Here is a 14789-nt window from a genome sequence, read left to right on the forward strand (position 1 = left end):
CCGAGCATGGAGAGGCTGGAAGATACTACGTATAACAACCGGTCCTTTTCTCGATCAGAACTCGTTGAACAGAATTGAAGCACAGGACTTACGCAGTGTGTGGTTAAACAATGTCACGATATTCTTGGATCGCTGGGTGGTAGCCACGAAAGTTTTGAAAAGAAAACTCAACAGCAGCCAGCTAATACAACATAAGACTGATTCCGTGGTCTTTTCACGCCCTTTAATTGACGGGTCTTTTGGTTCCACAGGTGTTCGGTTGCCTACTCTGGTTGGTCCGTAGAGCGTTGACCATGGAGCAGATCTAACGGATGATACTAATTTTTTGCCAGAGCTATGTAGTATAATTGACCATTCAGGTTTCTGAACCGACATGACTAATCCAGCGTAATCTAGAAGTGGCAGGCGGTAGAGTGGTTTTTTTTGTCTTGACCGCCTGACCCCATGACTAGACCGCGCCCTGTGTCATTGAAAGAGTCTCCACATTCACGGTGATCCTCTCGGCGAAACCCTTCAGCTAGCTCAGATGTTGTAGGTGGACTTGAGTCATCCCGCCGATGGTTTGGTAGGATAACGAAGAGCCAATACCACTCGACACCATCGACATATCATCGCTTTTTTTTCCCGCCCAATTTTGCTCAAGTTCAACTTTATGACTAATCCGGTGTGGTTCGGGCTTTGCAAGTTGATCTCGACCGAGACCTTAATGAGCGGATCTATCCTGGGCGAAGAAAATTAGATTTTTTTCCTCTGTTGCTTCTTACATCGTACAATACCTCTCGTTGGCTTCTCCACCCAGTATACGCGTCAGTTAAGCCGTTAAAGTAATCCAGCCAGTCCCTGAAGGATTCACGGCATCGGAGCAATGGCGACAATCACTCAGTCAGTGTCTACAGCAGTCGAGTTGCAGGAGCGCAATCAGGTTGGAGGGAGACTTACTAAACATACTGGCGATCCGACACCACCGGGGAATTCAGATGAGATATTGCAGGCCTCACTGGCAGCTGATGCTGAGGTCCCTGATGGGGGCTACGGGTGGGTAGTCATTTCTGCATGCGCAGTAGTTACCTGGTGGTTCATTGGAACCTCCTATTGCTGGGGTGTCCTGCAAGCGGCTTTGGTTAAGGAAGGGCTATCGTCGTCTTCTACTCTGGCTTTCATAGGCTCGGTTGCCACGGCATGTATTTCCTTTCTGGGAATAATCAATGCGAATGTCATCCGGAGATTAGGCACTAGGATTTCGGCCCTACTCGGTATCTTCTTGCTCGGCCTGGGAGAGGTTCTCAGTGGCTTTGCCACCAAGAATGTGGGTGGCTTGTTTGCGACTGCCGGTGTTCTCTTCGGCCTCGGAATCAGGTAAGCAAGTCATTTTCTGCTCATCGTATTAACCATCGAGCTAAACCGTGATAGTATCTGTTTTATGGTCGTCTCTGCAATCCCTGCGCAGTATTTCAGAGCAAAGCGCGGTATCGCTAATGGGATCGTTTATGCCGGGGGTGGCCTCGGGGGTACCGTCATTAGTTTTATCATGAATGCCTTGCTTGGTAAGGTGGGAATAGCGTGGACCTTCCGGATCATTGGTTTCATGATCTGGGGTACGGGCCTGCCAGCAGCGTGCTTTATCAAAGAACGGGTGCCAATCCAACGCACGGAGTTTGTTGAGTGGCATGTTCCCCCTCAAAGTTTTTAGACTTTGCCTAATGCATGACTCCGTTTCTAATTCTCTTGCAGGCGACTCTTCCGTGACATTCGATTTGCTTTGCTGTTCGCAGCCGGCGCAATCGCAACTTTTCCGCTTTTTGTCCCCCCGTTTTTCCTTCCGTTGTACACAGAATCGATGGGGATGACCTCGGGAGTGGGTGCAGGAATGGTGGCTGCATTCAACTTCTCCTCCGCGGTGGGAAGGCTGATGTGCGGATTCTGTAGTGACCGGCTGGGACCGCTAAACACCCTGTTCATGTCTCTTTTGCTCAGTGCCCTCAGCATGCTTATTCTCTGGCCTGTTTCGACGTCCATCGGGCCGTTGATTGTTTTCGTCATTATTAATGGAATGGCTAATGGCGGGTTCTTTTCGACTATGCCCACGGTCGTTGGAAATGTATTTGGTTCCGCTCGGGTATCTGTTGCCATGGGTATGATCGTGACTAGCTGGGCTGGAGGTTATCTGATGGTAGGCTTCCCTTCCCCAACTGTTGTTTCAGCTATACACCCCATATCCATCCCCTTTCCATGGGCTAACGGTGCCACACAGGGCGCTCCAATTGCTGGCTATATATTAAATGCGTCTGGCGGAGAGGAAGGTGGTATTAGTGCCTATCGTCCTGCCATATTTTATGCAGGAGGCATGGCCTTGAGCGCATCTGTGCTGGCCATGTTCATTCGTCTCAAAACTGATGCACAACCGTTCAAAAAGCTTTGATAAGATGGAATATACCTGTTTATATTGACCGCTACATCACTTGGCAAGGGGGGTTAGGTGATATGCCTCAAGTCTCACAACGTAGAGGGTTTTATGGCATCTTGCTACCTCACATTACGCTGCAGGGTCAGCAATGACTCTCCTTGTTTTCCCTAGAAGGCTATAGATTCTGAAGGTACTAGAAGACTGAAGCATGCCTTTAAGAGGTTATTATGGCTCCTTGGTTTCTGAAATATGTCTTCATCAAAGGACCATCAAAAGTTCCTGAAATGCTTGGCCTTCCAAAGATAGCTCTGTATTATAGTCCGTTTCTCCAGTGGTGGGGACCTCATGATGGCTGAAAAATGACACTTTTCCTGAGTCGAAAATATAGTTAAGTGAACATTAGTTTTGAGGCTAGTCTGTCGTTCGTCTATAAGTGCACACAGCTAGAGTAGCCACTAAATCCTGAACCATGATGGTGAACTCCACCGCTTTATACCATGCGCCGTCAAGCCTCGTGATGGCGAATCCCAGTAGAGATCATTGTAGAAGTTGTATCCACAGCTTTATACATTCATGCGAAGAACGAAATAATTTTCCCTAGCCACTTAGATATGAATACATTCTCGATGTCGACTCGTGTACTGCAATGGGTCTAACTGATCCACCCCTCTCGCGATACTCGGGAGTATGCAGTGGTGAAACTGTGATGTATTGGGGGTATACATATACATCTAAGTGGAAGATGGGTTTGAAAATCAGGCATAGCTCTTCTCGTTGGAAGAGGGCATGGATAAGGGCGTGAAGGGTTAACCTCATCACAGCTAGGGTCACATCGTTGGCCTCCAATTGACCCCGTAAACTATTAGTATTGTTCATGTATCGGTGTCTGCCGGATATATGGTCGCCATTTTACACACATCTCTTGATTTCTTATTAGCGCTTGACTTTCCAGCCTTGCTGAGCTGGTTGAGCTGAAAAGAATAGTGGAGAAATGTCAATCACAATATCTTGAGAAAGTTTGGAGCAGTGGGTCAACATGCAGTGATGAGAACATATACGAACCTCAAGATACTCGAACCCCTCTGACCTGCAGATCTACAAAGGCAAACGATATTTTACAATACCAAGCTGTTCGCTGAGCCAAGTCATTTCGTGATTTTTACGAGACTGACCAATGATAGTCAATATATATATCAGGCTGTGATCATGGCTTTCGTAAATCCCGTAGGGGGGTAAACTCGATTGTCCATGTATAAATCAAGGATCAACTTTCTAACCCCGCCTTAGATGATCATGAATCCGAGATTTTCCAGCTGAAGACCAACACTCACACCCATGTCGTCGAACTGCTGGTGGTTTGTTATGAATTATGATTTAATTTGCGTCGCGAATATCAACAGCCGAACTTCTAGCATTTTCACAGGGTTATCGGCTCGGATGAGTTACCCCCTCATTTATTAACAGAAGACTAAGCATACTTGGTCAACTTATAAGAGTGGGGAAAGGGAAATTAGCTCAAAGATGCTTATAAACCATCTGAACAATATGATCTACCCAGAGCCGGCATTATCTTTGCTATACCTTGCTGAACCGTGATTTGGTTTGAATTCATAGCCCACTACTCGAGAGCAGTCGTTCCCTCCAAGGTTGAACAGAAAACCCCTTATGGAGTCCTGACCGAGATGTTGGATTTCAATGCCAAAAGACCGTGAGACTTGGTGGCATAACGGGGCACCTGTCCTTGGACATTTGATGGAATGGGCGAACTATAGCTTGGAGGTGCAGTATAGCCATCTTAATTTCTCCTATATCATCTGCAATCATGCTTTGCATTCTCATACACCGAAAAGACAGGTGTCTATGGTAGTGTGTCCTATTTGCATCTCGCTGGAGCGCGAGTGAAGGGCGCAGACCTTTGGACCAAGATGAGAAAGATGGAGGGACGGCAGGAATAAGGTTGTGGCGTGCTTCACGTTGTGATTTACTCGCTTAACAGTTAAAGAATCACCTACGGGGCTATATATATACGTTGGACGAGTTCTCCAAGCAATCAGAAGCTTTGTAATTATGTGGAGGGTAAGATATATTAGAAATAGTTGCATTTATGAATGTATAGGTTGTCGGTTCTTGTACAAAATAGCCAGTCGTAAGTGTATATGAAAGTTCCTTGTTTTATTTCGACAAAGAAAGAAGGCCAGATTTAGGATCTTACTAGATCAACTGTGGCACAGTGGAAAGAGCCGCCAATGCTGTTAACATGCTTAAAAGGGCACCGGATACACTGCATGCCCAACTCCTCATAGAATGCTGCCGTTTGTTCGTCACTTGCCTCCACCACCACCCGCTCGCCATCCAACACAAGCGCATTAAGTGATAGCCACGGGCTCGTCATGTAAAGGGGAGGGTCTTCTGGTCCCGGACCTTGCGGGATGAAGGGATAGGCGACCAGGTTCCAGTCTGCAAGAACCTTGTGCGCACGAAGAGCTGCCTCCGTCACTTTCTTGGGGTGATACACCATCAGGCCCTCACGGAGGGGTAAAATGGTGGCATCGATATGCATTGCATTGGGATCATTCACCTCGAGCATCTCGATTCGATATCCTTGGGGCAGGTGGCTCTGGATATAGTTGACCCCAGCCTTGTTGGTGACATGGCTGTACTGGCCAATAATGACTTTGCCGAATCGCATGAAATCTGCGACATCAAATGCAGGCCGGCTCTCATTGATGATCCAAGGTGCGGATGGCTCGCCATCCAGCAAGGTGTTGGCAAAGGACTCAGCTGGTCGACGAACGATCGTAACCCGGTCATCCTTACCAAGCTCCTCCAATACCTCTCCATAGGCTAGTTCGATCTCGCGAGACCGACAATCCCACGCAAAGCAAGCCTCAATAAGTACGTTTCCAACGCTCATCAGTCCGTCTCGAGGCATTGCTCCAGTGTAGCCTTCCTCGGCAAGCCAATCAATACCAGCTTTTGGTCGGTATACTTGGATTCCCTCTGCCTTGAGAATAGCTGCGAAGAAGTCCAATTCGGCTTCAGCCTTTGCAATAATATCGTCAGGGAATATTGATCTCGGTTTGAAACGGTGGACGTGCTCCGAAGGCATCGTGGCTTCAATCATGGCTGGTGCGCCGGCCGGGAAGCAAGCACGGCCAGCACGGCCAACGATCACGGCCTTAAGGGGTGACCATTCATTGTCAGCTTGGATAGAGGGGGTGTTAGCTGAGTAACTCATTTTGAGGAATATGAGATGTGTATGAATTAATTTGGAGATAATGAGGGTCTTTTGGAGAATCTATTTATATTTGAACTGCCTGTAGCTCGGGAAAACACGGCTTGAAAGGAACGTACAATAAAAGGCTCGACCTTAGAAATTGGATTACACCTTCAAACCACTTGAAATGTAAATCTGGTTTGCTCATCTTTAACTGTCAGTACTTACTGGACGTAGATGAGTTGGCAGAGCTGAACTGTGGGGTTCTTTTTTTCAGCTGACCTCCTTCCCCGCAGCAACTTCGTAATGCCTTTTGTAATTAAATCCTATAGAGTATTTTCGGAGCATTTTGTGATTAAAATGGACAGCATATAGTGGTGGTACTTTGCAGAGCAGAGTCGTGCATATGTTTATAAATCACACAAGGAAATTACAATAGATGATGACACAGTCAAGAGTTTGTCTCTTACTCTTTGGACATACGTCGAAGGAAAACGACGACCAGGTGGACTGAAGTCTCTACCATTGGCAGATGTCATTCTCAGAAGTGCAATTTCACTCTTTTTATAGAATGCATCTCCAGTTGAGGCCACTGAGGTATTTTGGGCAGTCATTCTTCATGAATATATCGGATCAGACAATGCGTGCTTCTCGCGAGTCTGTAACAACGAGGAAGTCGCTTACGTTCAACTGGATGTCGAAGGCTCCGCATCACCATAGACACCTCACTTTTTAGCTTCTCTCCTCTGCGCTAGGAGAAACTTGCAGCATCCAATTTTCTTTGTAGGGTGAGACTCAGGGGATAGCATGTGATACCATGATATGGGGCTAGCGACAATGAGAAGGTCAAGGAGATTCTGCCCGTTGGTCACATCATATTACTATGATTGTTGAGATTCATCAAGGTAGTTTGTCGGCAGATTCCCTGATGCGATTGCCATCAATGCTTGAGATGGTAATTTGACGTAGCAAGAAGCAGAACAAGAATCACAGTCGATTGCACGTCATTTGTTAAGGAATGGAGTAGAAACCGGTGACATGTTTTTGCCTCAACAATGCAGATATCCAAATGGGTCATTGCTGCCTTGACCAGAATCTTAATAGCTGGCGCTACTTATGTTCTATCGATATTCGTCAGGCGTTAGGCCACGTGGAGAAACAATTGGTCACGACTGAAGCCTTGACACGATATTCTCAATCCATGGCCGCATAAACATTCCAACTGACTTCTGTGCCTTTACTGTCATCTGATTTGCCAATGTCGATTTAGCTTCCTAAGGCTTTCATCTAATGCTATAGCATTTGCCGTTTTCACGTCTAGTAGCACAATAATTCCCAAGGGGTTAGTGCAAGGACACAGAGCACATGACTGTGCAGAAGATATCCAAAGCCATGTGTATGGATTACCAAACGAGAACATTCCAATAAGCCTCATATAGTTTTGATGTGGATATCGGGGTTATAGTAGGCACATTCCTTGCCGCTGGTTTTGCTTGTGTTCCTTCAGAAGATCAACGAATTCATGTCGTACTGTCGACCTGTCAAGCCATCTGTAGTAGGGCTTCGATTATATCTCCAAAGCTAAATTTGTCCCTATGATATTTGACTTTCATCAGTGGAAGAATTTGCCACGACTCAGGGGGTCTGCCGAAAACCATCTTGCTCAGGACCATGATAGCTTGGAATGAATCTAATCCAAGGGTTTTGAACCCGAGAAGAGATAACTCATACATTCCTTGTTATTCATGATGATATTCCCGGATTGACCTGATCTGTGGATTTTGAAGCGTATCCAAAACAGTTTGACTAGCCGGTGGGTCCTGCACCATGTTGATTACCTCGGTAAAGACTATTATCATAGTGACCCTTTGGTCTAGTGGAAAGTGTGCCTGCATGAACACACTCTCTCACAATATGAAACATAAAGAAAAAAAGAAAAAAAAAAAAACTTTTTAAAATAAGATTAATTAATATATTAACGGCGGTGACTCTTCTAATTTAACCATCTAACAAATCAAATAACTACCTAAATAGGAGGGTATAGGGTATTACTACATAGGGTATCACCTGAATCCACATCTCTCGCGATACTCGAGAGTACGCAGCATATACCAGAACGCCAACTTGGGAAAACCCACGAAAGTCAATACAAAACGTTCTTAGAAACCCCTTATTGCTACGTACAAACTTTTTCTTTTCGCTAAACAGACAGAAAACTGTTCTGCCATATTGCTCAACCAAGCCGCCCCTTTGTCTAACAACCTAACGACGCAGCACTTTCTCCACAGTTTCAGCATCTTCTAAACGTTATCTCTAGACAATGCCCACAAAATCCTTATTCTCCTACTTGACCTGCGTAAGGCCCTCGTGGCGACCTCGCTACAGTGTCTTACCACGGTTCCCTCCGCGCAACAATTACCTAGTCCGATACAGTTCCTACTCACCCATGGGAAAGACCCAATCGGACTCCCGCAAGAATGTAACCGTTAAAACACTCCAGAACCTCTATAAAAAGGGCGAACCCATCACGGCACTTACAGCCCACGATTACCCAACTGGACATATAGCCGATGCCGCGGGGATGGATGTGGTTATCGTCGGAGATAGCCTGAGCATGGTCGCGTTAGGGATGGAGGATACAACCGAAGTGACGATGGAAGATATGCTACTTCATTGCCGAAGCGTGTCTCGTGCTGTTAAACATGCCTTCACTGTTAGTTCTACTTTGGCTCATACCGGTCACGTTTATCCAACCACCAAACAGATCTCTAATGCCTCTCATCACCAAACAGATAGTAGACCTCCCGATGGGCTCCTACGAACTATCCCCCGAACAAGCACTCCAATCGGCCATCCGCATGATCAAAGAAGGCGGCATGAAAGCCGTGAAACTAGAGTGTGGAGAGGAAATGGCACCCGCCATCCGCCGAATCACCCAAGCTGGGATCCCCGTCCTGGCACATATTGGACTGACGCCGCAACGACATCATTCCATTGGTGGATTCAGAGTCCAGGGCAAGTCCGTCGTGGGCGCAGTCAAGGTATTGCGGGATGCACTTGCTGTGCAGGAAGCCGGGGCGTTTATGGTTCTAATTGAGGCTGTTCCTGGGGAGGTTGCTGCTTTGATTACGGAGAGGCTTCGTGTTCCGACGATCGGGATTGGAGCTGGGGTTGGCTGTTCTGGACAGGTGCTGGTACAGGAGGATATGGTGGGTAATTTCCCCCCGGGGAGGTTTATGCCCAAGTTTGTGAAGACTTATGCGGATGTTTGGGGGCAGTCCATTCGGGGTATCGAGGAGTTTAAGAAGGATGTTAAAGGTAGGGCTTTTCCTTCGGGGGATTATACTTATCCAATCTCTGAGCAGGAGCTGGCGGAGTTTCGGAGTCTTCTGCGTGAGGCAGTTGAGCAAGAAAGTGGACATAGTGTGTAGAGTTGGATGGCTCTATGTCTGGTAAATCGTGTTGTTACTTGCTACTATATACATATAACGTCTACACATATTCAGAGAGGTAGAATGGCCTTGGTCTGAACTAAATCTGTACGTGCAAGGCCCATAGTCAAATGAATCTTTTATTCAGCATAGTTATAGAAATGCAGGGTAACATGGAAGTGAATCTTCAGCGAACTCATATACAGCCAACGAAAAGGTACACAGTAAAAAACACTATGCAGCGTCATTGGAAAAAATAATAACAGCCCGATGGATTAATGACTGGTCATCTTCCCCATCATACCGACAGTATCGAGTCACAGTGGGCTGCAACATGAATATGACAGCTCGTCCACTATCGGCAGAGTCAAACTTTTCCTCTGTTTCATGTTCAGCATAACAGTGCTTTTCCATGTGTGGAATGTCCTCGTGGAAATTCCCCAATGAATCAAAAGAGCCAAATTCGAAGTCCATCTCATTAGCCCACATTCCAATGCAAAGGTCGGCGGCGATTTGATAGACATGGAGAAGCTCCTGGTATCGCCTATCTTTGGCCGAGTTAAATACTGTTTTGAGCAATGGATGCAACAAAGCAGACTCATCGAGGAGATTGGACACCAGTCGTTCTAGCGTAGAGTCTCTCAAGCGCTTCATACGCATCGCAAGCAATGGGTCAAACGTGGTTTCTGGCGTAAATGCATTCAGAAAGCGCACTGTTATCTGGAGCCACTTTCTTGAATTCCACCTCTCTCTTTCGCCGGCAGGTTCAACTATACTAAAGTTAGCGTATGAATGTATCTTTGGTTTAGATAATATAACATACCTTGTTTACACCATTGCCATAGGTTATGGAGCTCGGCATGGGAAGGGATAAAAACTTGGCCGTGCTCGCCAGTCACCTGTAAACCATCCTCATTTCCATTGAGATAGAAAAATGGATCTTCTATCACATTCTCAAATAAGTCCTTAGCCACTAAAGCCTGGCTGAGAATGAGGGGGAGGAGTTCAGAAATATTGGACGGTAATCTCTTAACCAACGAGTTCCAGTCATCTTGCAGACAATATCCCTCCAGCCCGGCAATTATCTTTTGCTTTTCTTCGTCGGAAAGTTGCTTTTCCAGAGTTGCCCACTCCACTGACCATTCCTGCAGACGTTCCTGGATGACGCTGAGTTTCTTGTGAATCTCATCATCATTGTAGGGCAGCCACGTAGCCCCACGTAAGTAATACCCAGGACAATCGGCAGGATCAGGATACTGCATCTGGTCTTTATCATGCGATGGGCTCTTCTCACCGGTAGCATCAGGATGTTGTGGCTGGTCTTCATCGCATGACGGGGCCTTATCGGCATCTTCTCCTTGAGACTGGGCTGGGACTTCCTCAGGAATAGAAGACTGCGGCGCAGGGCTCAAAGCTTCTCCTGCTTCGACTTTGCTCTTTTTAGGTGGAGATGGCGGAGTCGCGGGGGTTTCCGCTGTAGGAGAGACGCTTCTTTTGTTCAGTCTCGCAGATCGTCTTCTTTTCTTGAGCCGTGACTTTCATTAATATAATGAACATTAAACAAGGTGAATAGTAAGCCATCCTACCACCTGCGATTTCTCTTCCTGGGCGCTAGGCGCTTCGCTGACCCCCCGATGCTCTACTTCTGGGGCAGTCGGAGGTTGAGCAGTCTCGGGGGCTGCAATGGTATCTTCCTGCGATGCCCCAACATCAGTTCTTTGACCACGACTGAAGAATGAGTACGGCCAAAAGGGCCAACTGAGAAAACCAGATGTTAAGTAGGACCGCCATACTTCAGCTTGCTTGGTGTCAGAGCCCGTAGGCTCCTCGCTCCCCTTTTTAGTCATGACGAGCTTCGTACTGTAGAGTGATCACCAGTAAAGGGATGAGAATGTATGCAATACTGGTGTAGAGGGTACTCTGATACAAGTATAGGAAAACGGAAATGAAGTGGGATTGGTCTGATAATCTGGTGTTCATCAAGGGGGAAAGTAGGTATTCTTATATGTAAGATCTTCCGGAACAGCATGAGATCTGGTGGTAGTGAATGCTACCCTGCCCTATGAATAGCAAGCGAAAAGCCCGAGAAGCCCGCATTTAGGAGCGAATAAAGTCGTTGTTCTAAAAATAATACCTTCACTCGAGGATCAAAAGACCAGAGAAAACCGCTTTGTGCAAGGCGTCTTCATTTGGTAGACTTGTGCAACCAGCTCGTTTGAACATTGTTTATTTTGCCACCACATATCTATAGCATAGCAGAGGGAATAATGATGAAATCTACCACTCATCCAGAATATGCTTCGCATGGCTAGAAAGAAGTGGGGGTTGATAAGTGTAACATGGAGTTGACACAGGTATGTAGGCAAATGAAGGCTATTTTCTTTGTTTCCCGTAAAAAACGCAAAGGGGTATAAATAATCGTATGAAATCCCCAAGATAAGCACAAGGCAGACAACGAGACAGATCAGAGTGGTGTTACATCGCCTAAGAAAGCTCAGACTGTGTTGGCTTATAGAAATCTCAACATTACACGCCTTTATTGTACATGAATAAGTATATTATTGCCAGCATTTGATCACAAAGACTCTAGATTTTCAACTAGATAATATCACGGGGGCAAACCCTGGATAAAGAAGTAAGAGAAAGGGAAGGAGTTAAAAAAAGAAGGATCAGGCAAACGCTATACTGAGAGAAAGTGGAATCTATACTTGGAGCTCAGCTGTATTGAACAGATGGGGTTAAACCCTACCCTAAGACAATAGTGGTCAAAGAGCAGTAAAGAGCAATGGATACCTACAAAAAGCCCACCGACCTACTACTGCGACATTGCAACATCAAGCTATCGACCAGTGAGCTCAAAGACCTCTCCGATTGTGAACAGAATACATAATGCTGTAACTGTGCATTGCGTGATTCCTTTTATCCTCCTTATGTCTCTGGGTGACACAGCCTACATGATAAGTACGCAAGGCTTGAAAGTTGTTTTTCTTGCACTTGGCACTTGGATATCTATTGATCTTCATGCTTATGACGCCGTCCACCATTCTAATTACATTGTTCTTGGATAGAATAATACACATAGTGAACAGGATAGCGAGCGCTCAAAGTTAGGATTAGTATTGGACAGGTGCTCCGTTTAATTTGAAATATCCTGGCTGCAGTGTTTGGTAGATGCCTCGAGGATCGTATGTTGCTGCTACTTTCTGCAGGCGGGCTTTGTTATCTGCACCATATCCAGCAATGACATCCTGGAACTGACTGCCATAGTTCATATAGATAAACTGATGGGCAATCCCACGCTTCTTTGCTTCGTCGGTGACGACTTTGTAGAAGTCGTGAATGAAAGTGTAGACGGCATTATCATCGGCCGCGTTATCCCACCAGAAGGCCATGTCGAATAGAATCAGCGGCCCTTGCGATGCATCCAAACCCAGCGCATTACCACCAAACTTGGTCATGTTGGCCAGCATCGGCTCCGTCAGTGCCTGATAAACTATTACGGGATTCGCACCCGAGATGTTGTCGGTTTGCGGTAAGACCTCAAAGAAGTATTCAGCCGCCCAGCGGGCGAATGATTCATCCAGCTGCGTCGCAATTGCCCAGTACACCTCCCGGTGTCCGTTAGGATTTAGGCTGTTGATATAATCGCAGTACTGCACGAGACTCCTGGACTCGGTCGTGTCGGCCAATGCAGGAATGTCTCTGTATGGCTTAAAGATGAGCGGGTCGGTCTTGTTGAGCGCATACGAGAGCTCTGCAGATGCGAGAGTTACTCCTTGCATGCGGATGAATGCCACGTATTGCTGGGCGTTGCCGTCGAATGTCGCGCCGCGGGCGACATTTGCGAAAGCACTGACGACCTCCGGGACTCGGGCCCCCTCAAAGGCGCGCGTAGTCCCGCGCATTGTCGAACTTGGGATTGTATACAAGTTGAACTTGGTAACGAGGCCAAGGTTATTTCCTCCACCGCGGAGAGCCCAGTAAAGGTCGGGAAAATGAGTGGTGTTAGCAGTCACAATACGGCCGCTGGCTGTCACGACCTATAAGTTATAAGTATGCGCTGTTCACCTGCAAGAGCCAACAAAAAAAAAAAAAAAAAAAAAACTGAGGATCTCACCTCAAAACTCTCCACGTTATCCAAAGCCCAACCATACAGGTTGGAATGAAATGAAATGCCACCCCCAGTGACAAAACCACCCACACCAATGCTACTCTCCCGACCGCCGACAGCAGCTAACCCGTACGGTTCGAGGGCCTTGTAAACTTGGCCCCAGAGGTTCCCTGGCCCAAGGGATACAATCGAACGGTCTTCATTCAGGCTCAGGTCATTCAAGTCGGTGAACCAGATGGTGATTCCTCCAGGGCTGCTCGACGCACCCCGGAAGGCGGCGTGGCCGCCGCTCTTGGCCGCGAACGGACACCTGGTTAGCTGAGATAACAACACAACTATGGCAACATCCGTGTTGACGCCAGGCTTGAAAATGCAAGACGGACGAACTTCCGCCTGTTGCTCAGACCAAAAAGCGCCCGTGAAACTGGTATAGCCGGCGTTTTTTGGAGCTAGGACTTTCTCGGAGCCAAAGATGGAGTCGAGGCTACCGCACTATTACCACGTCAGATACGCCGGGTTACGTAGGAACAGGTGTTCTTATGGCTAGAAACCTACGGCTGCGAGACAAGATGATTCTGTCCATCGCTGCGACAGGTTTGCTAGAGCAGGTATACTGGATGTATCAACGCCATAGCCTTTCAATGCTGCAGTGACGTTGAAATTGGCCGGTTCAAAACTGCTGCCGGCTTGCACTTGGGCAGCACCACTAGCAACGAGCCAAGCACCTATCGAAGAAAGCTTGCGCATAGTCAAGTCAAGTCAACCGCGACTGTATGAGGAATAGACTTAACGGGAAAGAAAGACTATGGATAAACCCAAAGACGCAGAGAGAATTATATACTTTGAAATGGCGTCAATAGAGACATAGGAGAATCATCTAATGTAGTAATGGTCTACTAATATCGCAAGAGCGAGAATAAATCTAATCTATAAATATTCCAAGTTGCGTGGAGTTGCCGAGCCAGCGAATATTCTTGTTGCTGAAGGATGGCGGTGCAGGAAGAATGCAACGCAGTCTAGCCCCATATGCCGCGTTATAATTTCAACTAGTGCGAATAAAGCATACACTAATGATCAAGTTACTTTTCTATCTTGCGGACGGTGCGCTTGAACAAATGAAATGTGATAGGCCGCTTCTTTTCATTTTGCTACTTTTGTACGAAGTAGTACTTTCGGTATCTTTATTAATCCTCGGTGGAACCAAAGGAATCAGTTCCTACTCAGGTCTATTCCAATTTGGCTTCGTCACTGTGATGGGGACGCTCGTTTAACGGCCCTTGCCCCTTCGTCATCGAGTTTTCGTATGGTTTAACCAGCCATGCATGGCAATTAGTGCTTATGCCAATAAATTCCGCGAGGCCCCCTGCGCCATGGCTTGCTATGACTGGCTTTACAACCCCACACACCCTGTTTGACAATATATAACCAGGCTAATAGGGCTTAGTGAAAGATGCCGGATTGTTACGCACTGGAACGGCTGAGTAGTAATATATGGGGTGTTTTGCTCCATGGTCAAGACAATTCTCTTGACCCCAATCTTTCTGAATTAGTATCTTTGTTTAAAAAATCGAAAACTTTGTCAGAGGCCAACAATGCCCTTCTGATACGATTTAAAGGTTGGATGGG

At 46.7% G+C, this 14789-nt stretch overlaps 5 protein-coding genes across 5 annotated transcripts; 2 read left to right on the forward strand and 3 right to left on the reverse strand.

Moving 5' to 3' along the window:
* Nucleotides 1–499: 499 nt before the first annotated feature.
* Nucleotides 500–2726, forward strand: BDV27DRAFT_96826 (major facilitator superfamily domain-containing protein). Its single transcript, XM_032078078.1, has 4 exons — nt 500–1356; nt 1411–1665; nt 1732–2170; nt 2252–2726. Exons 1-4 carry the CDS (start codon nt 866–868, stop codon nt 2417–2419), a joined length of 1353 nt encoding a protein of 450 aa, XP_031929051.1. The 5' UTR covers nt 500–865; the 3' UTR covers nt 2420–2726.
* Nucleotides 2727–4604: 1878 nt separating this feature from the next.
* BDV27DRAFT_171243 (lysine amidinotransferase) lies at nt 4605–5765 on the reverse strand (the record flags this gene model as incomplete). Its single annotated transcript, XM_032075553.1, has 1 exon — nt 4605–5765. The coding sequence occupies exon 1, from the start codon at nt 5640–5642 to the stop codon at nt 4605–4607; it is 1038 nt and encodes a 345-aa protein (XP_031929052.1). The 5' UTR covers nt 5643–5765.
* Nucleotides 5766–7941: 2176 nt separating this feature from the next.
* Nucleotides 7942–9052, forward strand: BDV27DRAFT_144019 (3-methyl-2-oxobutanoate hydroxymethyltransferase; the record flags this gene model as incomplete). Its single annotated transcript, XM_032070194.1, has 2 exons — nt 7942–8334; nt 8414–9052. The coding sequence occupies 2 exons, from the start codon at nt 7942–7944 to the stop codon at nt 9050–9052; spliced, it is 1032 nt and encodes a 343-aa protein (XP_031929053.1).
* A 716-nt stretch (nt 9053–9768) lies between these two features.
* Nucleotides 9769–10958, reverse strand: BDV27DRAFT_171248 (uncharacterized protein; the record flags this gene model as incomplete). Its single annotated transcript, XM_032075554.1, has 3 exons — nt 10639–10958; nt 9952–10575; nt 9769–9822 (listed from the first exon to the last, which is right to left on the reverse strand). Exons 1-3 carry the CDS (start codon nt 10897–10899, stop codon nt 9769–9771), a joined length of 939 nt encoding a protein of 312 aa, XP_031929054.1. The 5' UTR covers nt 10900–10958.
* Nucleotides 10959–12010: 1052 nt separating this feature from the next.
* On the reverse strand, nt 12011–14026 carry BDV27DRAFT_96836 (FAD-binding oxidoreductase). Its single transcript, XM_032078079.1, has 3 exons — nt 13719–14026; nt 13170–13655; nt 12011–13092 (listed from the first exon to the last, which is right to left on the reverse strand). The coding sequence occupies exons 1-3, from the start codon at nt 13908–13910 to the stop codon at nt 12166–12168; spliced, it is 1605 nt and encodes a 534-aa protein (XP_031929055.1). The 5' UTR covers nt 13911–14026; the 3' UTR covers nt 12011–12165.
* Between the last annotated feature and the right edge of the window lie 763 nt (nt 14027–14789).

Source organism: Aspergillus caelatus (assembly GCF_009193585.1).
Source record: "Aspergillus caelatus strain CBS 763.97 unplaced genomic scaffold BDV27scaffold_59, whole genome shotgun sequence".
NCBI lineage: Eukaryota > Fungi > Ascomycota > Eurotiomycetes > Eurotiales > Aspergillaceae > Aspergillus > Aspergillus caelatus.